The sequence below is a fragment of the Onychostruthus taczanowskii genome, unplaced genomic scaffold (genome assembly GCF_017590055.1).
Source record: "Onychostruthus taczanowskii isolate IOZ18803 unplaced genomic scaffold, ASM1759005v1 scaffold72, whole genome shotgun sequence".
NCBI lineage: Eukaryota > Metazoa > Chordata > Aves > Passeriformes > Passeridae > Onychostruthus > Onychostruthus taczanowskii.
Genome location: NW_024505008.1, coordinates 237703 through 259742, shown reverse-complemented (window position 1 = coordinate 259742; position 22040 = coordinate 237703). Strand labels below are relative to the sequence as shown.

Below are 22040 nucleotides of genomic sequence, written 5' to 3'. Positions count from 1 at the left end.
CTCTGCAGCAAGGTAATTTATCTTTTCCATCCTAATGAATATTCCAAGGTTTAAATGACACACTGTAAATCTGTGTAGACACAAAACGCGGTCTGTCACTTAGACGTATTTAAAGTTCAATTTCCTAAAGAAGAAGGACAGTTATAGTGGAGGCTGAGGTGTTTTTTTTTTTTTTTTTTTCTGAGAAGCTACTGTTGTAACTTCCTCACATTGACACAAAACTCAGTATTACAAAATCAAAAAATAATTTGAACACTAGAAACAGAAGTGTGACCTGACAGGAAGAAGCAGTGAAGATGTTTTCACACAAGACAGGGAGCCTGATTTTTCAGTCATTTATGCAAATAAAAGAGATTACAAATAAGCATGTAAGCCAGGGACTGACCACACAGGGGATGGGAAAACCATTCTGACTGTCTCAGGGCTTTTCAATACAGATGTTTCAAGTGTAGACCAAGTTTCTCATAGCTAACTTAAATAAAACTAGATTTTAAGTGGCTTGTATTTCTTTGGCCTAAACAGTCAGAAAATCATTTATCAAGAATTCAAGTAAGCTATTAAGCCAAAATTAGAACATTTGTAAGCTTCTGTCATTTCAAACAAATTGACTTAAATGGCACTCACCAGGCAAGTTCAGTTTCTTGCCATGTAAATACAATGAGCTTCTATGGGAAAAATAATGTAATGTGAAAGCTTCTACATAAATAATTGGATAACATTGATAATAAGCTTGTGACAGTTGAACAAGTATTTTTGAAAACCTTTCCTGTCCAAGGGCAGAAACAAACAATGAAAAAGAAACATAAAGCTAACAAAAAATGTCTGCCACAGGCTGTTTATTCTACATCTCCTCTTGCTGGATTGCACAGCGTAGCAGAGAACACTGCCTGCACACAAATATATACAAGACACTAATATTCTCATCTGTCCCCCACCACCCTCCCAGATTTCCACAAATCTACTGTAAGGGCTCTATCCTCACTCCAATCAAACAGTTTCCTGTCCATTAAGGATTGGCAATACCAAAAGGAGATGTGTAATATTTCATGCAACATATCACCTTGCTTAGCAGCTGTGAAGATGCAAGCCATTTAGGCACTGCTTCCTAACCTGAGGAACTTTTTCAGTTTCCAGTATGCTGTTTCCGTAATCAAGCACCACAGGAAGTGAGGTTCCCACACAGCAGCACTATCCTACTGTTTCCAAACTCTACCGTTCTTATTTTAGGCATTTCTAGTGACTGTTCTTCAAGAAGTTTATTTTAAAAGGTAAGGAAAGGAATGACAGAAGGACTGTTCTATAAAACTGCAGCTCATTCCAGCCTCTTTAGGGTGCATACCTTATTGTGGGAAGACTGATAAAGGTTTTGTTGGAACAGTACCAAAAAACTCTTTTATTTGACACAAGTGTAGAGGAGAAGGAGGAGAAGTAGCAGGAGGAGCAGGAAGAGCAGGAGCAGGAGGAGGAGCAGGCGGAGGAGCAGAAGAATGTCTGCCCTCCTTCAGTTGGCGCCGGACTGGAGAACTGTGTTTTTCACACTACTGACTTGATCACAGGGATCTAGGTTTTCATTGTTTATCCATAATTAGTTTATTCATTTACCTATTACTTTGGTGGTCAAGCAGGAAACACAAATTTCTTGCCAGCAAAGAGAAATAAATGCTAGAGTAATTTAACATTGAGCATCACCACAGTGATGATGTGAGAAGAAAGGTCCAAAGACACTCAGATCAAGTACTAGAAAGGCAGCAGGGTGATAATAGATATTTAGGGAAAACAGTACAAGAAACAAACCAGCACTAAATATGTCCAACCAAAAAAAGCAGAAGAACTTGCTGAAGTGGAGGTCACAACTGGACCACTGTGGTTACAGTCACTGTGAAGTCTATTTTCCATGATTTTTTAAAATCTTTTTTTAAATGCATGTATACTATTGGCATCCACAGCATTTTGCAGCAAAGTTTCTCAGTATTGTTCTGAGAAAGTCTTCTCTTTTCTTTGTTTTAAAATGTATAAATATTCAAGTGCAACAGAGTCACTTGATTTTCCTTTCTCACAATTGCAACTAAATTAGTTATGAAGGATAAGAGAAAGCGAACCAATGAACTCAAGCAAAGAGAATGAGGAAAAAAACATCAAAGAGGAATAAAAGAATACTTAAGGAATGAAAAACCAAAAATTCAGCCACAGCTAGATGGGATAGTAGGATAGACTGCTATGCCAATTACCTCTCTGAGGATTTGATTTTGAACTCCTTGGGAGGTTCAAGCACTATTTTACTAGGTAATGTTGCAAAAGCTTGCATGATGGATAAAAAACACAACACGTTTGCTTTCAAAAACCTGAGTTTCTGAATGGTAACCCAAATCTAGCAAAAATGAGCAGAATTGATAAAAGCAGACCTAACTGAACTCAAACCTTCATTTTAATCTGGAAATTTGGACTTGGTTGTGAAGTTGCATAAGATAAATATTTTTCCATGCTGGTGTTTTCCCACATACACACACACACACACACACACATACACACACACACACTCTCACAATATTAAAATGTAGATTCTTGCTTCACAGTTCATGCAAGCTTCTCAAGGATGCAAATGATATGTGAAATTTTCTTTCAGTTAGCTCCTACATTTTCCTGACATGTATTGGCATGGAAGGTCAATTTCAGTATATTCAATCAACTGAAAATAATCTATATAATTCAGATTGAGGTTTTCATGCTGCCCTTCCAGAGGCTTATACAATAAACCATGAAAGATTTAAGTGATCTCAAAAAACATTAGAATTTTTTTTTGCACTTCTTTCTTCTCGCACTGATTCTCTGGGTACAGTATAAATCAATATACACTGTATGTATATACAATCATAGATACTCACACCAACTAGAAGAGACAGTGCTGCAAGTACAAATTAGGAAATCAGGATTTTAAATTCCCTGCCTTCTCACTAGCATTATCAGCATGTGTATGTACAGTATGTGCACACACACACACAAACACACACAAACATATATCAATATAAACATATACGCACACAAACACACATATATGTATGTAGGTATAGACATTTATGACTTGCTTAGCTGGATCATACCTGCCTAGCCTTCAAAACATTTTCTTTTCAAAATGTTATATTAAAGCCAGCTGGACAGCTTCACATTTCCTGCTCACAGAACTCAAGCCATCAACATGTGCAGACTGCAGTTAGCTAATTCAAAAAGAACTTACAAAAACCATTACAGAAACCAAGAAACGAAAATCTGCATCTTTTTATTGTCCTGATGCAAACAAATATGCTATCAAAACTAAAATGTATTAGATGGGTTTTATATATTTTTCAAAGCTTTGGGAGTAGTATTCATAGTAGCAAAAAGATGAAGGATGTGAGTAATTGGTTATTTTATAGCAATTGTTTTCTGGCTGAAAAAATCATTTTGACCTTCAGGACACATTGTTGCTGACTTGACCAACTGTTAAGAACTGCCAGGAAACTGTTTACTCTTTCCACATGGGCTGACCCAATCCAAAAGTGGCTCCTGGTAACCAAGAAGATGCTCAGCCAAACTACTGTGCATGCCTACAACTTCTCACCATCCAAGTCTACATATGATGCATCTCGGAGAACAATAACATAGGTACATCAGTCACTATGTCTGTATTAGAGGAAAGGTGGCAGCCCTCTCTTATTTTGAGACCACCTCTCTCCACTGAAAGACTGTTTTTCACTTGTCTATAATATTGCCAAGACACAATGATCTCAGCTCAGATTTTCCATGCTAGGTCCTTGCTACAGCCTTGTTTTGGAAGATTTAATCCAAAACAGTTCCATCATTTCCGAGAACAAGGCTAGGAAAAAGGATTTATTTTGCACCTCTTAAACAAAAAAATGCTGTGAAAAGCTTGAGCACTCCAAGGCTTTGGAGTAGAAGCAGAAAAGTGTCAAGAGTCTGATCTTTATGTCAGTGCTATCTTTTCTGTCAAGTCATTAGTTTTTGAGAAACTAAAATTTGTAAGAAATGGGACAAGCAGGGCAAACAGAATGGAACATGAATAATATTACAGGGAAAAAAAATTGGATTGTCTAGAGCTGAGAGTTAGATGAAGACTGGGGTGGGGGGCAGAGGGGTGGCTCACTGCCTATGGGACAGGTTAAAATCAAGATGCCTCAGTGAGGAGGCAAGAGACACAAGGATAGGCTGCAGGAGACAGGACAAAAGAGGTCAAGCTTCTGTCATGTCTCTCAGCACTGTCTCCCTCCAGAGCCAGAAGGGTAATCCTTTACTTGCTGGTTCCCACCACTTCTTTCTGCCAGCAAAACATGCTCTGGTGCACCTCCACAGCTGCCCTACAAGAAATGAGTGGTTTTGCCAGCTATTTCACTACTAGGCATGCATCTTCACAGGTAACTAACCTGAGTGTTTACACAGTTACACAGTAATACTTCATTTCCTTCTGTTGCCTTGGAAGAAGAAACAAACAAAATAAAGCACGAGAAGACTTTTAAAAGTATTAAGGTTGAAAAGCTGGACATGAGCTTGCAAGGAAAAGCCAGAATCACTGTGTTCACTGTGCAACTTCATTTGAGTTTACTTCTAAATATTATGAGCAGACAGCCTGTAACTACACCAGGTTTTCACCCTCTGCCTTAAGCAATCATGGTTAAACTTTGGCGATATTTGTCTTTTTTATGCTACCTTCCCATCTGTATCTTGATGTACTTTTCCATTTAATAGTGCTCAGAACTTCACCCATTTTCTTCTGTTTATCTAAGGAAAACCTTATAAATTGAACCCCCTTTTCAAATACATAGTTATTTAGCTAAGGGGTGCCTGAATTATGGTTTGCTGAACACATGCTGACTTATGTAAAGCCCAATAAATCTCCCAATATTTTGTGATATTTAAGGAATCACTCCTCAACAGAAACATTTTGCCACTTGTTTCCATGGGAAGGAAGACTTTTACAAGACCTGAAGCACCCAGAGAAGGTTTTTGAGAATTGACAGAGGCCAATAAACCATGCTGCAAAGCATAGTTTTTCTCCCCCTCCTACACACCTTCAGACTCAGAAGCAGCGAGGCAAGCTTCTTCACAACTGTTTTACGTATCCTGACTTCTAGGAAAACAAAAATTGTTCTTCACAAATTCATGCTGGAAAAGATTTTCCATGTAAATGTCTGATGCTATAAACCTGCCACCTCCAAAGTTGTCAACCAGTTCCAACAGTTGTGCTCAGATGTCATCACTACTCATGCAGTTGATTATGCTGCATCAGCTACTAAACCCTTCCAGAAGCAATAAAGAAATACCTAAACAGGAGACGACAAAAGTAAATTATAAGCTTGCCATTTTAACTTTTCTGCAAGTATCTTGGAATGATAATATGAGAAACTTTTCTAGTATGCAGTTGCTGGGCACTATGAAATTCTTTTTTTATTCTCTAACACTTGAAAGGAAATTACAAATTCTGTTATGTTTTATGGATCAAGTACATAAAAAACCCATTGAAACTTTAAGGTATCAGGTATCTGACAGAAAACACTACCCAGCAACTAGGACTGAAATTTTAAACGTAAATTTGCCTCTCAACACAGTTAGGCAGCTGGTTTTTGGTGACCTTTTATTGTCAGTAATTACTGTTATTTCAAAAACTAATTTGTAGTGGAGAAAATATTTAAGATGTTTGTCTTTAATTTAGAAATATTTAAGAGTTGCAAGACAAGCCTCCATTCATATGTTCAACATATTATCACCCTCTGGTCAACATGTAGAGATCCATCTGGTTCTCTGTAGATAACTCACTGACAGTGAAAATCTGTTACAGAAATCAGGATAAATATAGAAGTAGCACTTATAGAAATCTGTGTAAAAGTTAGTCTTTGAAAAAAGAGTGGAGATGAGGAGTTACAATGGCTTAAGGACTTACTCAGGATGTGATGTTAAGTACCAATGTGTTATTAATTTGCTGAGATAACATAATGACCTCTCCAACAAGACACTGCTAATTCTTCTCATCCATTGCTCTCATTTACACTGACTTCTAGCTTCATATTGTAACCCAGCAGTTGAGTTTAGTGAAAGAGGATTAGTTCCCCATTTTTACCAGAACTTACCAGTACTTTTTAGATTAATAAAAATCTGCAATTGAGTGTGACGATGATATGACTCACATAGGAAATAAGGAGACAAAAATGAGAGCATGTGGAGCATGCTGAGAGACCAAGACTCAAATGGCTTTTGTTAGAGCTCCTCTGGTGAAATCTCCAGCTAATTCAATTTGCAGGTATAGCTCACTTAGGATTAATCCTATAACAAAGAACTCTGAGAAGGCAAGGAAAATCTCCTCTCAGAATTTGGAAAATTTGAAGAGTTGGCTCTTACCTTGCAAGGCATAGGCTTTTTGAAGGAGATTTCAGCTTGAGTCCAAACTCCCTTTGGAGAGTCCAAGACAGACCAGATTTTCTCTTGAACAACATGATTCTCCTCAAAGATATAAACTGCAAGAGTGCCACTCATCTTAAAAAACCCATATAAGGCATAATAAAAACGCAGACAAAACTGCAAGTTTCCTGGCAGGGTTGGGCCATACAGACGTCCAATGTACCCAGGCTGTGATGTAAACTTTGTATTTGCCAACAAATAATAGCCTGCAAGAGAGCATAATTATTGTATTTAATACAGTATTAGCACAGCTGATTTGCTATTAAAGCAGCTTCTGTTACTGCATCAGACATGGGTTATAAAAACAGTTCCAACTGGCAAGAAATAGATTATCACACTCTGATAGGAAATAACCAATTTTTTCCAAAAGCATCCTGTCTGCTTCTAGCTAAACTGGCACATGGCTACATTACCAGAAATAAGCACTTATCAAATTTATCCGGAAAAATTCCCTGGCTTGCTGGCCTCACTGGAAAACTAGCCTTTTCAGGGTTACCACTGTGAGACAAAAAAAAGGAGTGTGGGGCACAAGACCTATTATTCCCTGCAGCAAGTATAAAGAACTGAGACCTTAGTGCACATAATTAATAACCATGAATACTCTACACAAAGAGATGTCTGAATTTCAGAACTTATTAACAGTCTTTTCACCATGTGGTTTCACTACACAATATTTCACTACATTTACTTCCATATTTTTTTTGATTCATCCCTCCAGCAACTACAGAGCAGTATAGTGAAGATACTCTGATTTATGGCCCTGCCTGACTATTCAGTAGGTGACCATCCTACTCTACGCATGGGGATGCACAGCCAGAGTCCCAGACAGGACCAAAGTGTGAGTGGTGATTTCTAATGGCAGAGAGTTGCAGTGAGGAAAGCTAACCATTGTGCCAGTGAAATTACTTAACAGAGTGAACAATGATACAATAGATTAACCTTAACCTTTTATACAACATTTATATATAGTTTGAGTCTTCTAGGAAAAAGCAGTTTTGATTCACCGAATCCAGTAGTGTGATCTCCTGCTCTATACACATTGCGCTTCACTTTCACTCTGCTCCATCCTGGGCCATCTTTGTGATCTTGGTAAAAATTACACAGATCTTCCTCAAAATTGCAGCCTGCATTGGCAGGATTGAAAGGAACTCCTAAAAGAAAGATGCATATGTTCTGTTAGGATGAGTACAGTGTGATAATCATAGGTTTGATGCAGAAGGATGCTGAAGCATACTCTGGTTCATCTTGCTTTTTTTTACCGAAGATAAGCATATGCAAAGATATTACACATATATAGTGCACAGCCATGATGAAATCAAACTATCAAATTTCTATTGCAAGTTGGTCTTATATTCTTATATTTTTTCCTGGAGCCAGGAGAAACCCTGCTTTGTAGCCCCCCTAAAACACAAATGAGAAGACCAGTTTCTTCCTTCAGCATAGATAATTCACAGAGGCATTCAGACCACTTGTTTTCATCTGCTCCTTCATTCAAAAGATTATTAGGACAAAATTAGTGTGTCCATGTGCCTGTGCGTGCACTAAACATCAATATTTAGTATTTTTTTTACGAGCACTTCTTAAAAATCCTTTTTATAGTTATGTGTAACATGTGTGCTTATGTGTGCTGTAAGTACATAAGCAAAATAGTTTTTAGTTCCTGTACCACCCCATGGCTACTTTCCTCTGGAGCTTGCCTCACACAGTGCTAACACTGCAGTGAAGAAAGCTAAACCATTTATAGTAAAGTTGATTAAAAGCAAAGCTAAGACCCACCCAGCCCTGCTGATGGCTCTCTTGACCTGCAGTATGGAATTCATGGGTCAGAACTTGCTTCAGTCTGAAAAAAGTGACCCTGCTGTATGGGCCATGCTAGGAAGTAAAACATTTCTATTTCTTCAAAGGCCTCACCAGTCTCTTATAGAAGGTGGTTGGGGAAGGACAGGCACAACCCAAAGCTATCGTGCAAATTTTGGTTTTGCCAGGAGCCCAGACACAGGACATTGTGTACATCACTCTACAGCAGCACATATGACCTTTCTTCATGGAGATGAAGAGAGCTTTTTCACCAGTGGCAGGTAGACAGGCAATCAGCTTTAGTAGAACAAAAATTGTGGCTTTGTAGTGATGCCTGAGGTCTTTTCAGTCTCAGATAGGCCAAATCTAACTCCTCCTATGTGTCTTAACTCTTCTTGCAGCCATGGCCTCTCACCTCTGCTTTCCTAGTTAAAGAAAAGGCAGGTGTAGCACTCCCATGTGGCATTAAACCCATATTCTGACTCATCCTTTGCTGAGCAAGTTTAGTACTCTGGTACCTTTTCCTCCATTTGGCTAACATCAAGACTTTTGTTGAACAAAACTTCAAAAAAAAAAAAAAAGAAAAAACTTAGTGCTGTTATATATATATTGCTATGGCCAAATACAAGGAGAATGGAGAGTTCTTGCTTTTAAACATCTCTACTCAGAAGAATTGAAGATGACAATAACTGATAAGTCCAAAGGATCAAACAGTGTATGTTGTATATGTTGTATGTAACAAAGTATAAAGCAAATAATTTACTTTAATTTCTCAAACAAAAAGCCCAAAGCAACCACAAAACCAACCTTCAAAATCAAAGTTAGTAGGTGGACTTCTAGATGAACCTATCATATTCAGAACAGATTCTGATCCATTTACATTAGATCTGAACTTCAACCATTGGGCAGAAAATGCTGTAAAATTTATCCCATTTCTCAACACATATAAGTTGTCTGAAAACTAAAATGGCAATAACAGATAAGCAGCTCCAACCCCATGAAAACTGCAAGCATAACTTAAGATTTTTGTTGCAAAATAAAGCAAATATCAAAAAGGTATTGAGGGGATAATAAAACAATGGATTTACTCAGCCAGGAGATGTGGATTATTAATGATTAAAGTATCTGGAATCTACCTCCTTCAGCCGTGATACTCCAGCAGTGGAGGCAGAGCTAGCAAATACTTTGAGATAAAAAGGGGGAAAAAACAGCCTCTTTTTCATAGATCACTTTAAAGAACTTGCCTAAAAATTCAAAATTCTGACCAAAGGAATAGATGGCATAGTTGGGAAACCACTAATCTACTTCTGACTAGTGTTTAGTGCCAGAGTAAAACCCCAGCAACCAGCTACTTAAGAGGCTGCATTCCCAAATGACAATGTCCTTTGTCCCAAGTGCCTCTACATCAGAAGTCACAGGGATTCAGGTGGTGTCTGTTGTTGTGAAAACCTAACAAATACCTGACAGACAGGCTCTGCCTGAGATGAGTAATACCTCCTGGAAGAGTGAAGACAGGGAGGCAAGGCTCATGTTTTGGCTCTGAAGAACACCTCAGGGCATGTGGCACGAAGAATGCCTACACTGGCATTAATGAAAAGCCCAGGGCATTTTCTTCCTCATACCATCACACCTGGGAAAAATCCTCCTTCTCTTTCTGTGACAAGCCTGCAAGTGGTAATTTGTCAAAACCCGTAGTGACACAAATACAGCATTCAGTCCAGCACTCCAGCTGCAGAACCCTGAGGCAAGGTCTTTGGAAAGGAAGCATTAAGAATTGGCTTCTGAAAAAAATGAATGGCAGAGGTGTTATCTCCTGTTATATCTTCTGAAGGAAGAGGACCCCAGTGGCACTGGTCAATTGAGAAGGTAGCACCAAAATTGCAAACACTGATAGACAGATCTGAGGGGAAAGGTAGAGGGAGAAAACAAGGGAGATAAACAGCAGCAAGAGCTCACCTTACCTGTCTGATTGCTGCAGTAAACCGGAGAGAAAGAAATGTCATCAAGGGCAACATAACCTCCCTTGGCGCTATTGAAAGCAACTTCAAATATTACCTAGAAATTGTAATAAGTTGTTATTCGTCCGACATATACTCAACAATAATTTTGGTACACATCTTTCAAATACAGAATTCTGACTGAATGTCCCAGACAGACTCCAGCACATCTCATACAGTGCTGAAAGTGTGGGGACTAACAAAATTATATCATTTATTAGGGATATAAATCAGAGCCTGACCTTGGCACTAGATCGTTGCTCACTCGAGGTCAAGGAAACACCAAAAGGAATACAGCTCTTCTACTTTACGAAGCACCACTTTTAAGATGCAGTAAGGCTTCTGCCACTGCATTATACGAAACCACTATTCACAAACATCAGTCTGTACTGATTAGAGCTCCAGTTTTATCTAGAATCTGTCTGGATCAAGAGCTAAAAACCCCCTGTGTTCATTACTGTGCTATTAATGTACCAAATGTTACAGTTTTCTGTAAATATCCTCAGACATTGAAACCTGTGACTTGGCATTAGCTGTCAGGGAAGATTTCCTGTACAGAATTTATTTAAGAACCAGAAAAGCTATTGCTGTGCTTTGTTTAGCACAAAGATCAAACAATGTATTGTATTTAGTCATTCCCAAGGGAAATAATTTCCTCAAGTAAGTGGAGGACCATCTATAACTCTTGAGGAAGTATCTTAAAATTTCTCTTAAGTATCAAAGGTCTGAGACACAGGAAAACTTTGAGAGCCAACCCCAGGGACAAAGCAAGGAAATAAGGACAAATGCTTTCAGAGTGAGATTCTTTTCAGTGACAGCAATGCCTGGGAGGGCTAGTGAAAGAATCCTGAGCAATCTCCTTTAGCTAGATGAAACAAAGAGGAAGAGCCTCTTGAAGCAACCAAAGAACTTATGTGTTAAGTTTTAATATAATTTCTATAAAATGATCTCTGAAATAATTACTGTATTAAATTACATAGAAATTATTTGAGCAGATTAAAGGCCTGTCTAGCCCAGTGTCTTTTTTCCAGCAGAGAGCACCTACAGAAAAAACTGAAGACAATTACAGGCTTTCAGTTCTTCTTCCCTTACGTTATATTCCTGATGGATTCTTCCTTTCCATTAATTTTTCTGATCAGTTTTTTAACTGATCTTAATAATGGTAGCTACGGTATGTTGTGGAAGTGAGTTCTGTGGTTGAGTCATATATGAAAAGACCCTCTGTTCATTTTATTTTAAAACTGTTACATGGTAATTAAGAATTTGGAACAGTAATATAAATTTAGAGAAACGGGAAACAGTTAATCTTTTCTGTGTCCTTCATGACTCTTAAGAACCTCTAACATATTCTACTTCCATCTTCTTTTGTAATGGCTGAAAACTGTTATTTCATTGATGTAACTTCTCCATACTTTCCATTATCTGCAGCTCCCTCTTGGACAATATTTTTTAATCTTTTTTTAATATTCTTAAATCTTTTTTTTTTTTTTTTAATTTTTTTTATTGAGAGCTGAAGTTGCATACCCTGCTGAACACAAGATTCCCCTGTGCATTTACCCAGTGGTACAACATCCTGTGTTTTGCTATTTATTCTCATATGGATGGAATGGCACCAGGAAATGAGAGAATATTTTCACAAACTCAATAACAGTATTGCCAAGCTCTAAGTGAACATTTATTAATTTCCATTGATAGTGCTAGGACTGATTTTCCCCTTTTTAAGCGTGAATTTAGATTCTATTAAGTGAATCAATAATTCACTTACCATTCTGTAAGCCTTCTGAGATTCCCATGAAGTCTGGTGATTTAAATGGATTATCACTGACTTTATAGAGTGCAAGAGGCCTATGTAACATCTCATGAAAATTAGCTTTATCCCTAATAATTTCTGGAAGTCTACAGGTTTATGGTGAATTAGCAAATAACTTAGGTAGAATTAAAGCAAGTAGAATTTATCTGTAATCCATGTATTAGAAGTATATATGTATAGAGAGAGTATGTGTGTGTATATATATAAAAATTACATATATACGTGTAAAATACACATGTAAGTAAATATGTATACATACACTGCTTATTTCAATCTTCTAGGTTTGGGGTAATTTCTAGAAAACACTAGGGAATAAAATATCCATTTTTTTTTCTCATATTCTTGACAGTCATTATAATAACCATCAAGAGGTTTCACATTTAAGGACTACTGTACTCTTAGGACCCAAGTTTGGACTTTCTCTTGTCAACTGCAGGATATAAATAAGGTGGAGAATAGACCTTGAATATTTTTCAATTTTTTTTCTTCTGCAGTATTTTTCTTATGCATTATTTTACAATACTCAGCATCCTCAAAAATGGATCATAGAGGCACAGAACTCTATGATCTGAACTGAAAGAACCTTGATATTATTCAGCAACTAAAAAACTTCCAATCAGTGACACTCTACAACCTCCCAAGATACTCTGATCAAGCACTAAACCACCTGGCTTCAAAATCAAGCATGAATGTGTAAAGTGATCCCTTCTTGACCTTTATGCAAAAGGTAAAGGAAATCACAGATCACCAACATCTTTACAGCTATCTTTCAGATACTGCATGATCCCTGCTATGTTTCTGGATTGACCTGAGGCAACCTGAAGTCGCAGCTGGACTGTGCAGGAAGGATTGCTTTACCTCCATGGGATACGGTGCATTGAAGTCGACTTCTGCCAGTGCCCAGTCTGCATTCAGTGCACTGTCTGTTTTCCAGATCTCTTCATAAAAGCCACTCATATCTCTTAGGTAAACAGTAAAAACAATGCTGCTTTCCTGCTTAAGTTGATAATAAAAAGATAAGCAGCCAGATATTGGGGCTGTGGTCTTTGGTGAGATTAGCTGAGCCACTTCCTGAAAATGTTTGACATAAACAGAGTCCACATACATGTAGTGACCTAGAAGCAGAAAAACATTTGGTATAAGGACACTCTTTACAGAACACCACATACAAGAAGTATCAGCAGATGAACAAGGACTAGACATATATATCTATGAGCAACAATGGTTGCTTCCTAGAAAATTTTAGTAATTCTAGAAGTTTTTTTTTTCCTCTCTTTTCCTCCTATGTGCAACCGAAAATTGTTTGGCTAAGATACCACTGGCAAAATAGCCAGTCTCAGCTCTTTCTTTTCTTAAGTTTTTACTATTATTAGAAATAATAGATCTATATTTAAAACATAATAAACTCGAAACTTTGGGAGCCATTCATAAATGGAAAAATGTGCAACAACTGTGTAAACTCCCTGCCTCCCAACAGCTTGTTGTAGTATTTAGTCTCTCTTAAGTGCAACTTTTACTGAAGCAATCCAAGTAAATGAACAAGATTATAAGTCATGTGTTTTCTCATCTTTTACAAAGCAGTTCATTTAATATATCAAATTATTGTCAAATAGCTTTTAGACCTTACATATCTGCTCAGTGTATCTAAGATTCGGTTTATAAATGTCTTATTTTTACTGCATGGACTGGAGTTTTTTGGAGTTTTTTAAAATCCTTAAAGAAGATTTTTGGGAGATGTTAATGAACAGAAAAATGCATTACATTTGAGGAAAGTATCTTCCCATCATGAGTATGAGCCAAATATGATGTACAGGATTTTCTAAGGGTACAGCTTCTAATACTTTGATTTTGGGAGTGCTATCTCAATTTAAACAGGACACATCCATGTTCACAAACTTGCTGTGCATTGTAGTTTTTCTTCTTCTGCACTCCCAGAAGCACAGCATCAAACAGTATTTGATGAACCACAAAAGGCTCTTCACAAGTAGAAAGCCTGGAGAAGACAGAAGCATCAGACTGGAGCGGTACTTCAGCATGAACACTGCAAACTGTCGTTCAGTTTGAGTGGGCACCACTACATTAATTAGCACACAGAAGTCTCAGACTTTCAGATGTCACTTCTCACTTCACTCTGGTGGAAGGAGGGGAAAGGACTTGCTTGGCTGTGGGTCTCCTCCAGATTGCCCACTGCCAGGGACTGGCGACTTCAGCAATACTTGCCTGCAAGGTTCTCAGCTTCACTTCTGTCCTGCAGTTTCAGCACATCTCATAGTTTAGCTACAATCTGCCTGGATGATGCAGCTTCGCAGCCCAATTCTTGCAAAAAGAGGGATCTTCTGTGACTTTAGACTTCTTGAAGTCTTCTCAGTAAATGCTCAGCAGTGAGGGCTTGGTGTGAAATAGAAATGCTGTGGCTACAAGAAAACACATCCCTCCCAGCTAGAAGCATTTCCTGTCACAGTACTTATTTAATAGGCTGATCCACTGTCTGCTGTTGAAGTTGCAGTGAGTTTAAACTTCCATCAAAATTTTACCAGCATTTCAGTGCTGGGGGCGACGCAAGGATGGAGAGACACTCTGTACTCAACTCACACAATTGTGAAGTAAAGAAAAAGGCACAGCGGCATGAGTTAAGGAAAGAGGATCAACCCTGCTTTTCATGAGATGCGATTCCTTGCACTGCCACAAGCATCATGCAGCCCAAGACACACACTGTGCAGCACCAGCCCGATGTCCTGACAATCACCTGCTGTGGTACTTTGTGCAAAGCCAAAGTTATCCTACAACCCTCTGCACAGCCGTGTAAAAATCTCTACCCTGGGCATAGTGTCCAGGACAAGCATTTCACACCAAGTGCAGAAATCCCAATAATTCTTCCCAGCATTATGTCTCTGAGGGGCTGTACTAACAGCATCGCATTTGACTGAAAGAAACAAGACTTCTAAACTATACAGTTTCACCCAAGATTTTGCAAGCATGTTTTAATACCTTAGTTTTCCCACTTGATTTTCTCAATAGCCATTGGAAAGAAAACCTCTTCCAGATATACAGAGCAGCAGTACAAGAATCTAAAAGTTACTGTGGCCCATACATTTAGAATACATAGAAAGTTGAATTTTCCAGCTCTCACATCCAAAATTTTACTCTTATCTCTGAGTACTTTTGAATCCTAGCAAAGAGTGTAACTACCTTTTTATAAAGTGTACAAGCAGTTTTGTCTGAACTTCTGCAAAATCCCCCAGCCTCTTTCTAATCCCATTTTTTCCCCACAAATCACTCTTACAATTCCCACCCCAACCCCACAATGGAAAGAACTCATATAATAACAACTCGCAGTATGAGAGTCATACATGAACCACAGACTCCAATTTTTCCACTATATTTCTGCTCTACATTTGTTGCTTACCCAGTGCACTGTTAAGTGTGTGGTCTTTGGGCAGGATAGACTGAGAATTCCGAATGTTCCCTCCACCAACAAACCAGTTGACGTTAGGATTCCAGCGGTTCACATAGCCACAAAGATGATTTTCTTCAAAGTCACATTCTGCAATTGCAGACACCACCAGCTGAGTGCACACATTTTCATTACAGAAATAGGAAGAGCAAATTGCTAAGCAATGGCCTCACTTCACATATGGCAGAGCAGATAATGCCTGCCTGTATTTATAAAACTGGACACAGCATTTAAGAGCTGATAATAAATAGAAGCCAACCTATCCAAAATTTTTGATCATCTTTTGATAAAATTTTATTTCCATCCTCTTTGGACAAATCTGTCTTTTTACCATTTGCCAGGATAGGACTGCTGTAATTCAGAAAGAAATAAAGCAGATTTAAATATACCACCTCCATGCAGTAAATAGTCAAAGCAGAACTTTCACTTGTAAATCAGGGATGGCCAGAAGCAAAGCAGGATAAGTATTTCAAAACAGTAATGCAACTGCTTTGTCTCCTTCACAGAGCCAAAGAATTGTGACAACTTGGTTGGACCCCACCAGAGCTCTCCAGAAATGTGAAGATCTCCCAGCCTCCTAGACACTGGAATTTTTGAACTTCATTAGCAGTTTTTAGCAAATATCATGAGGAAATGGCAGTAACTGTAAATATATATATATCAGCACAGTTTTTTGACTGTAGCGTCGAGATTACACTTGTAATGAAGCCATGAGCAGGCAGAGAGGAGAAATAATCTTGCAGCTGTTATGTCTACTGTTTGAAGCTTTTTAACATATAACAGTTGCTCCTGCTTGAAAAATAAATAGATTTTCAATTATATTGTTGTATATAATATGTGTGTATAGTACGTGTATGTGTATATATATATATACACACACATATAGATATGTATATATATACATATATATACATATATACACATACATATATATGTATATATAAGTACATATGTATATATACATATATATATGTATATGTATATATACATATCACAGAGATAGGTGAAAAAACCCCACTTACAAGTTTGTGCACTCTTAGCTTAAAAATTATCTGTACTGAATATAGCAGTGTACTTTTCAATTAAGAAAAAGTCACTGTCTTTTTTTTTTTTAAGCCAGACCTTCCATGCAGTTTTAGAACTGCCAACAAGGCATTCTCTTCTATGCAGAGAATATGAGGGTTGAGCGAAGAGTACTTACCAACACAATATCCAGAAGTTATTTTGATTTCAAAAACTGCTATACTCGTGGATTTATCTTGTCCCATTTTGGCTTCCAGTACCAGCTGCACAATATAAACCAAACTGTCAATTTTAGAATTTCATTAGTACCTTGAATATTTAAATAGGATAAAGAGGAGAACAAATTAAATGTTTCTTGGGGAACCATCGTCTTTGCAGTCAGGTGTGCTTTTGCCGAAAGAGCTTGGCAGAATTCATTAAAGATGGAGCCAGTGCTCTTCTTTAACCACAGAAGACACACTGAAGGACAATGAGACCAGGCAAAAAATTCCCACACTTCATTTAAGAGTATGGAATTCCGTATTCCTCAGCCGTGGTTATGCAAGACATTATTGTGAGTGAAGCAACATGATGGTTTCTGGGTAGAAATACTCTTCTGTCAGCATGTGACTCCTTCCAGAAAGGTGCAGAGGGCAGGAATAAGCGAGCACATCTGCAGACCCAGGACCTGGGGGTTCCTGTATCTGCCACGTGGCACAAGCAGCTCCGCAGGGATATCAGGAGATGAAGCATCCTCATGGCAGGGCTCAGCCGGCCGTGTGTCCCCATGAGCTGCGCCACACAGCTGCTGGTCAGAGCACTGCCTCGTGCCAGCTCTGCTCATGGGTGCTAGGGACAGAGGGCTCAGCTGACTTGTGCTGCCAGACTTAGACATGAAACCCAAGAATAGGGCTCGAAATGAGTCCGCATACATTAAAAAAAGAAGTTTGTGCAGTCCAACATATGCACCAGAAAGCCTGTGGCATCTTCTAAAACTGGGCTTACCTTATACTTCTTTGTGCTGTTTGTTAAATCCAAGCTAGCTATGAGCCAGCTGTCTGATGGCTCCTTGGCTGACCACAGCAAACGATCAAAACTTTCCCCTTCCTGCCTCAGGTACAGGTTGAGCCTGGCAGGATCAGGTGAGGTGTCTAAAGTTGTTGCTATCTGATAGATCAGTCTGACACAGCTCCATTCCTCGGAGTAGAGATCAGGGCTGGAGAGCACTGCTTTCTCACCCTCGTAAGACGTATCCACAGAAATGTAATGTCCTGGGAACAGACACACACCAGAACAATAGATGTCAGAGGCTTTGCTTTGCATCCCTGGAGAAAGTACTTATTTAGGAAGGAATGGTAGTTCTGGGACTAGGTCAGGAGGCTGAGACCACCACTCCTCTGGTAAGTCACTTAACCTTTTGATATCCTGCTGTACTCACACAAATGCGACTTCACATATCTCCCAACATTTTTAAAAACAATTTTTAAATTATTGAAAATTTTGAGACAAGATATTTTATCAGTGTAAAGCAGATTACTAAGTAGTACCCTTTGGAACTGATAGCTGTAGATAGACATTTGATTGACAAGACAATTTGCACACAGAGAAATATTTTGCAGGAATATTCAGTTGTTTTATAGACTAAAACTTTTTATTTTCCTGTAGGTTTAAAAACAACATATAAAATGAGACATTGCAGCTAAAAACTCCCAAAGCACTTCTGGTTTCAAAGTATAAAACTAGGAAGACACTTCTAAGTAGTAAAATTGACATGTTCAAGTCTGCTGATTCATAAAACTGCAAAATGTAAAACAACATTTAAACATACCAGCAGTCCAAGATTATTTTAAAATTACTCTCTGGGGCAAGATCTAAAACAGCCTTCCATATAAAAATAAAAGGGTGCGATGACAAGGGAAAAGTGCATGAGGAGGCAAAAAAAGTGGAAAAGAAACAATGTGTAGGAAAATGAGGCAACAGTAAATAAATTATAGTGAAGCATAAGCATGGTCCTGGAAGCTCTACTAAGATATCAAAACCAAGATCAGAAGAGTAAAATGGACTACAGGAGTCACAGAAACCTGAAATGCAATGCTAGAAACATGTGTTACAAAAAATGAAAACTTAAAAATAAATTTTAAAAACACAAAACAAAACAGTAAGACAAACTACGACACCCAGGTCTGAAATGTTATTCCACAGATTATCAGGAAAATGATCCTTCTAACCTAATGTCAATGTACATTAGAGAAATTCCATTTCTGATACTAATTCTCCTCACCCAAGCTGCAAGTATGAGTTAAAAACTGCTGTCAGGGCCTGTATCCAATTAGCCCTTTACCCAGCAGCACATCACACTTTCCAGGGAATATACTTTTTCTTTAATTTCATCTCATTGGACCACAGAGCTTCTCAGTTTCCATGCATATGTAAATACTTGGATAACTCAGAAAAGCCAACAGCCACACATTGCTTGCCTTTGAGGCACAAAAATCCTCTCCCAAATCCTGCCTGAACCCTCCCACTCTACCAAGACACCCTTGGGTTGCTTCCCAGAAGCTCCCTTGTTGCCTTTTTAAAAGTATTCTCTCCAAAGGAAAAAAATCATCTGCATGGAGGGTCACTACCCCATCAAGGCAAAGCACATGTATAGATCTGCTAAATGAGGTTCCCAAAGTCCTCTCCCATAGACCGCCCCCCGCACCAGGGAAGATGCCAGGAGCAGACAGTCACTCTGATAACACCCGATCCTTTGGGAATTGCATGTTATAGCATCCCCCTGCTCCCTTTATCTGCTCCCTTTCTCACCCGCAGACACAGCAACACATTTGTACTGCACATTTTGTTTAACTGATGTAAGATAAGTGATTGCTAGGAGATAGCTGCAGCCCTAAGCAGTGTAAGGGGCTGTGCAAATACAGAAAAGCTGCATTCTCTTTCCCTTTTTAGGGAATGGAATTTTTTTTGCCTCTTATCATGATTTCTCTTTATATCTGCTGTCTGGTTTTAGTCTACTGGGGAAAGATACAAAATCACTGGTAAAGTACAAGTAACTTGTTACTGCAGCAGTATTTGAAAGAAAAATAAACACTGGAACAAATATTTAAAAATAGGCACCTAATGTGCATGCCAAATACTTAATCTGCCACTACGTTACAAGGGAGTCTGTTGCATCCACTTTCATGCATTAATCCAGTTAGCTCACCCAGGTTAGCACAGAAGGCATTTATTTGCTAGCATATGCCTGCCCAAGGTACACAAGTTTTTTCACAGGAAGATAGAGGGAAATCACTGAGACTCCATCAGAAGTCAAATGCTTCTTTCACATTTGGTTTTCATTGATGTAATTGATAATATCCTAATCAGATGAAGAATCTATGTTTTTAGGCTAGCCTGAACTTGGATCATTTTACTTACAAAGAAACCTACAATTTGGAATCCATGCCTGGCAATTTCAGTTTAGATTTCAGCCCTGTTTTGTCTGTACTTCAAGAGAAACCCCATAGAAAACAGATCCTTCTTATAATAGTAATCTTTTCTCTTTTTTTTTTTTTTCAGAAATAAATTCACATTGACATAGGAAAATACATTCACATGAAGACCTCAAATTACCAGCTGAGGCTTAAATGGCTGCCAGATTTTAAAACTTAATTGTATGTAGACTAAGGTTTCTTCTACAAAAATAGTGGTTTCAAAGAAAACTTCTTATGATTTCCAATTGGGATGATTATGTCAGTGTAAATTTGACTCTGCTGTCTGTGTGTTGTGCACTTGCTCCCACTTTTGTCTGATTCACCACAGGTACGAGAGCAAAGATCACGAACTCCCTTTTTAACTGGTGGTGGGGGTTGGTTGCTTTTTGTAAAAGGATTAATTTTACCTATTCATTAACTCTCCAGAAAAAGAGTACTCTCACTCCCAACCTAATAATTTCAGCTTCTTTTGAAAACTGAAATGTGTCATTGGCTCCATTGAAATCAATGTGAGCACTGATAGAGAGCTTTATGTGTAGGTTCAAATGCTTGGCTAATCAGGATCAGGGAGCGTGGCACTTGGCAGTACCAAGCACAGAAAATGCCAACATTCAATTTCTTCCAAATGAATGGCAGCATTGACTACATGGCCTTTACCCTAAACTGAACTTCAGTAACAGCAATGACATGCCACTGATGCAGAAAGGAAGGCCTCACAATGCAGACCTCAAGGACTGACACAGAGCAATTGTGACAGCAAAGCAGGGCGAAGGTGGGGGTCCTTGGAGTAGAGAAGCAGACAACTTTCCACACTTGTTTGTGGGAGTAATAGAAGGTTATTTTCCAGTCTGTGGACAATTTGATGAATGCATAGTGGTGTAGCCTCTCAAAAACAGAACATGGAGCTTGATTTTGCAGCACACCACAATCCTCCTGCAAATGCTCGTGACAGTTAATTTACAGCAGTCATTTTCAGGAGTTAGCAAGAGAGGGCTACTCTTCAAAATCACAGGAAAGCAGATGAGAGTAGTCACAAAACTCTAGGAAAATCCTGATGACACAGAAACACAAGCATGCAATTTCCAGCAATTACTTGCTCAGGGGGTAGATGCAGCCCTTAGCAGCCTAAGAGGCTGTGCAAGTACAGGAAAGCTGAACTTTCTTTGTCATTTTCTGAGTGACATGACTTCTTGAGCATCAAGGAAAGTGGCCTGGCAATTGCAGAGTCATCTCCCTCAGGACTCTGGGACACATCTCATCAGGTCCCATAGACTTATGTATGCTCAGGTTCCTCAGGGGATCCCAGCCTGATTCTTTCTTAGGGGATTCCAAACCTGATTCTTTCAAAGAGAGGCTGCCAGTGAGGGTTGATATTGTATTTGCCAGATGCCCCAATGAAGTAAGGAACAATGAATCTGACTCCATGTTCTCAGAAGGCTAATTTGTTATTTTATGATACTATATTTTATTAAAGAATACTATACTATACTATACTAAAGAATACAGAAAGGACACTTACAGAATGCTAAAAAGATAATAGTGAAACTCGTGACTGTCTCCAGAGTCCCGACACAGCTTGGCCCCAGTTGGCCACTGAGTCAAAACACTCACAGCAGAACCCAATGAAACAATCACCTGTGGGTAGAAAATCTCCAAATACATTCCAGAGGAGCAAAACACAGGAGAAGCAAATGAGATAAAATTGTTTTCATTTTTCTCTGAGGCTTCTCAGCTTCCCAGGAGAAAAATTCTGGGCAAAGGGATTTTTCAGAAAATATGAATGGGACAGGTTGAGGCAAAAAATTTTTGAGCACTTCTCATCCTAGTTACCAATTTGCCAGCCTTGCCCATCAAGGAGGCAAATGCTTTCTTTGACCTTCCTTTTCTGGCTGACACACCTACAGATGCTCTTTGTTTTGTTCTTTGTGACCTTTGTGAAATTCAGCTCCAGCTTTGCCTTTGCCTTCCTCACCCCATTCCTACACAACTGGGCGTCACTGTGACTATAGTCTTCCCTGGATACCTGTCCTTGCTTCCACTGACTCTGGATTTCTTTCTTGCCC

The 22040-nt window shown here is 38.7% G+C and overlaps 1 protein-coding gene across 4 annotated transcripts in view; it reads right to left on the bottom strand.

Moving 5' to 3' along the window:
- Nucleotides 1-22040, bottom strand: part of MAMDC2 (MAM domain containing 2) — a 57200-nt gene that overhangs the window by 10332 nt on the left and 24828 nt on the right. For all 4 annotated transcript variants that reach the window (XM_041422193.1, XM_041422192.1, XM_041422194.1 and 1 more), the window contains exons 3-9: nt 17510-17775; nt 16704-16788; nt 15455-15592; nt 12907-13163; nt 10203-10296; nt 7449-7595; nt 6385-6650 (exon numbers count right to left, since the gene is read on the bottom strand). In XM_041422193.1, the coding sequence (XP_041278127.1) occupies nt 6385-6650; nt 7449-7595; nt 10203-10296; nt 12907-13163; nt 15455-15592; nt 16704-16788; nt 17510-17775 (1253 nt within the window). The remainder of the gene's footprint in view (nt 1-6384; nt 6651-7448; nt 7596-10202; nt 10297-12906; nt 13164-15454; nt 15593-16703; nt 16789-17509; nt 17776-22040) is intronic.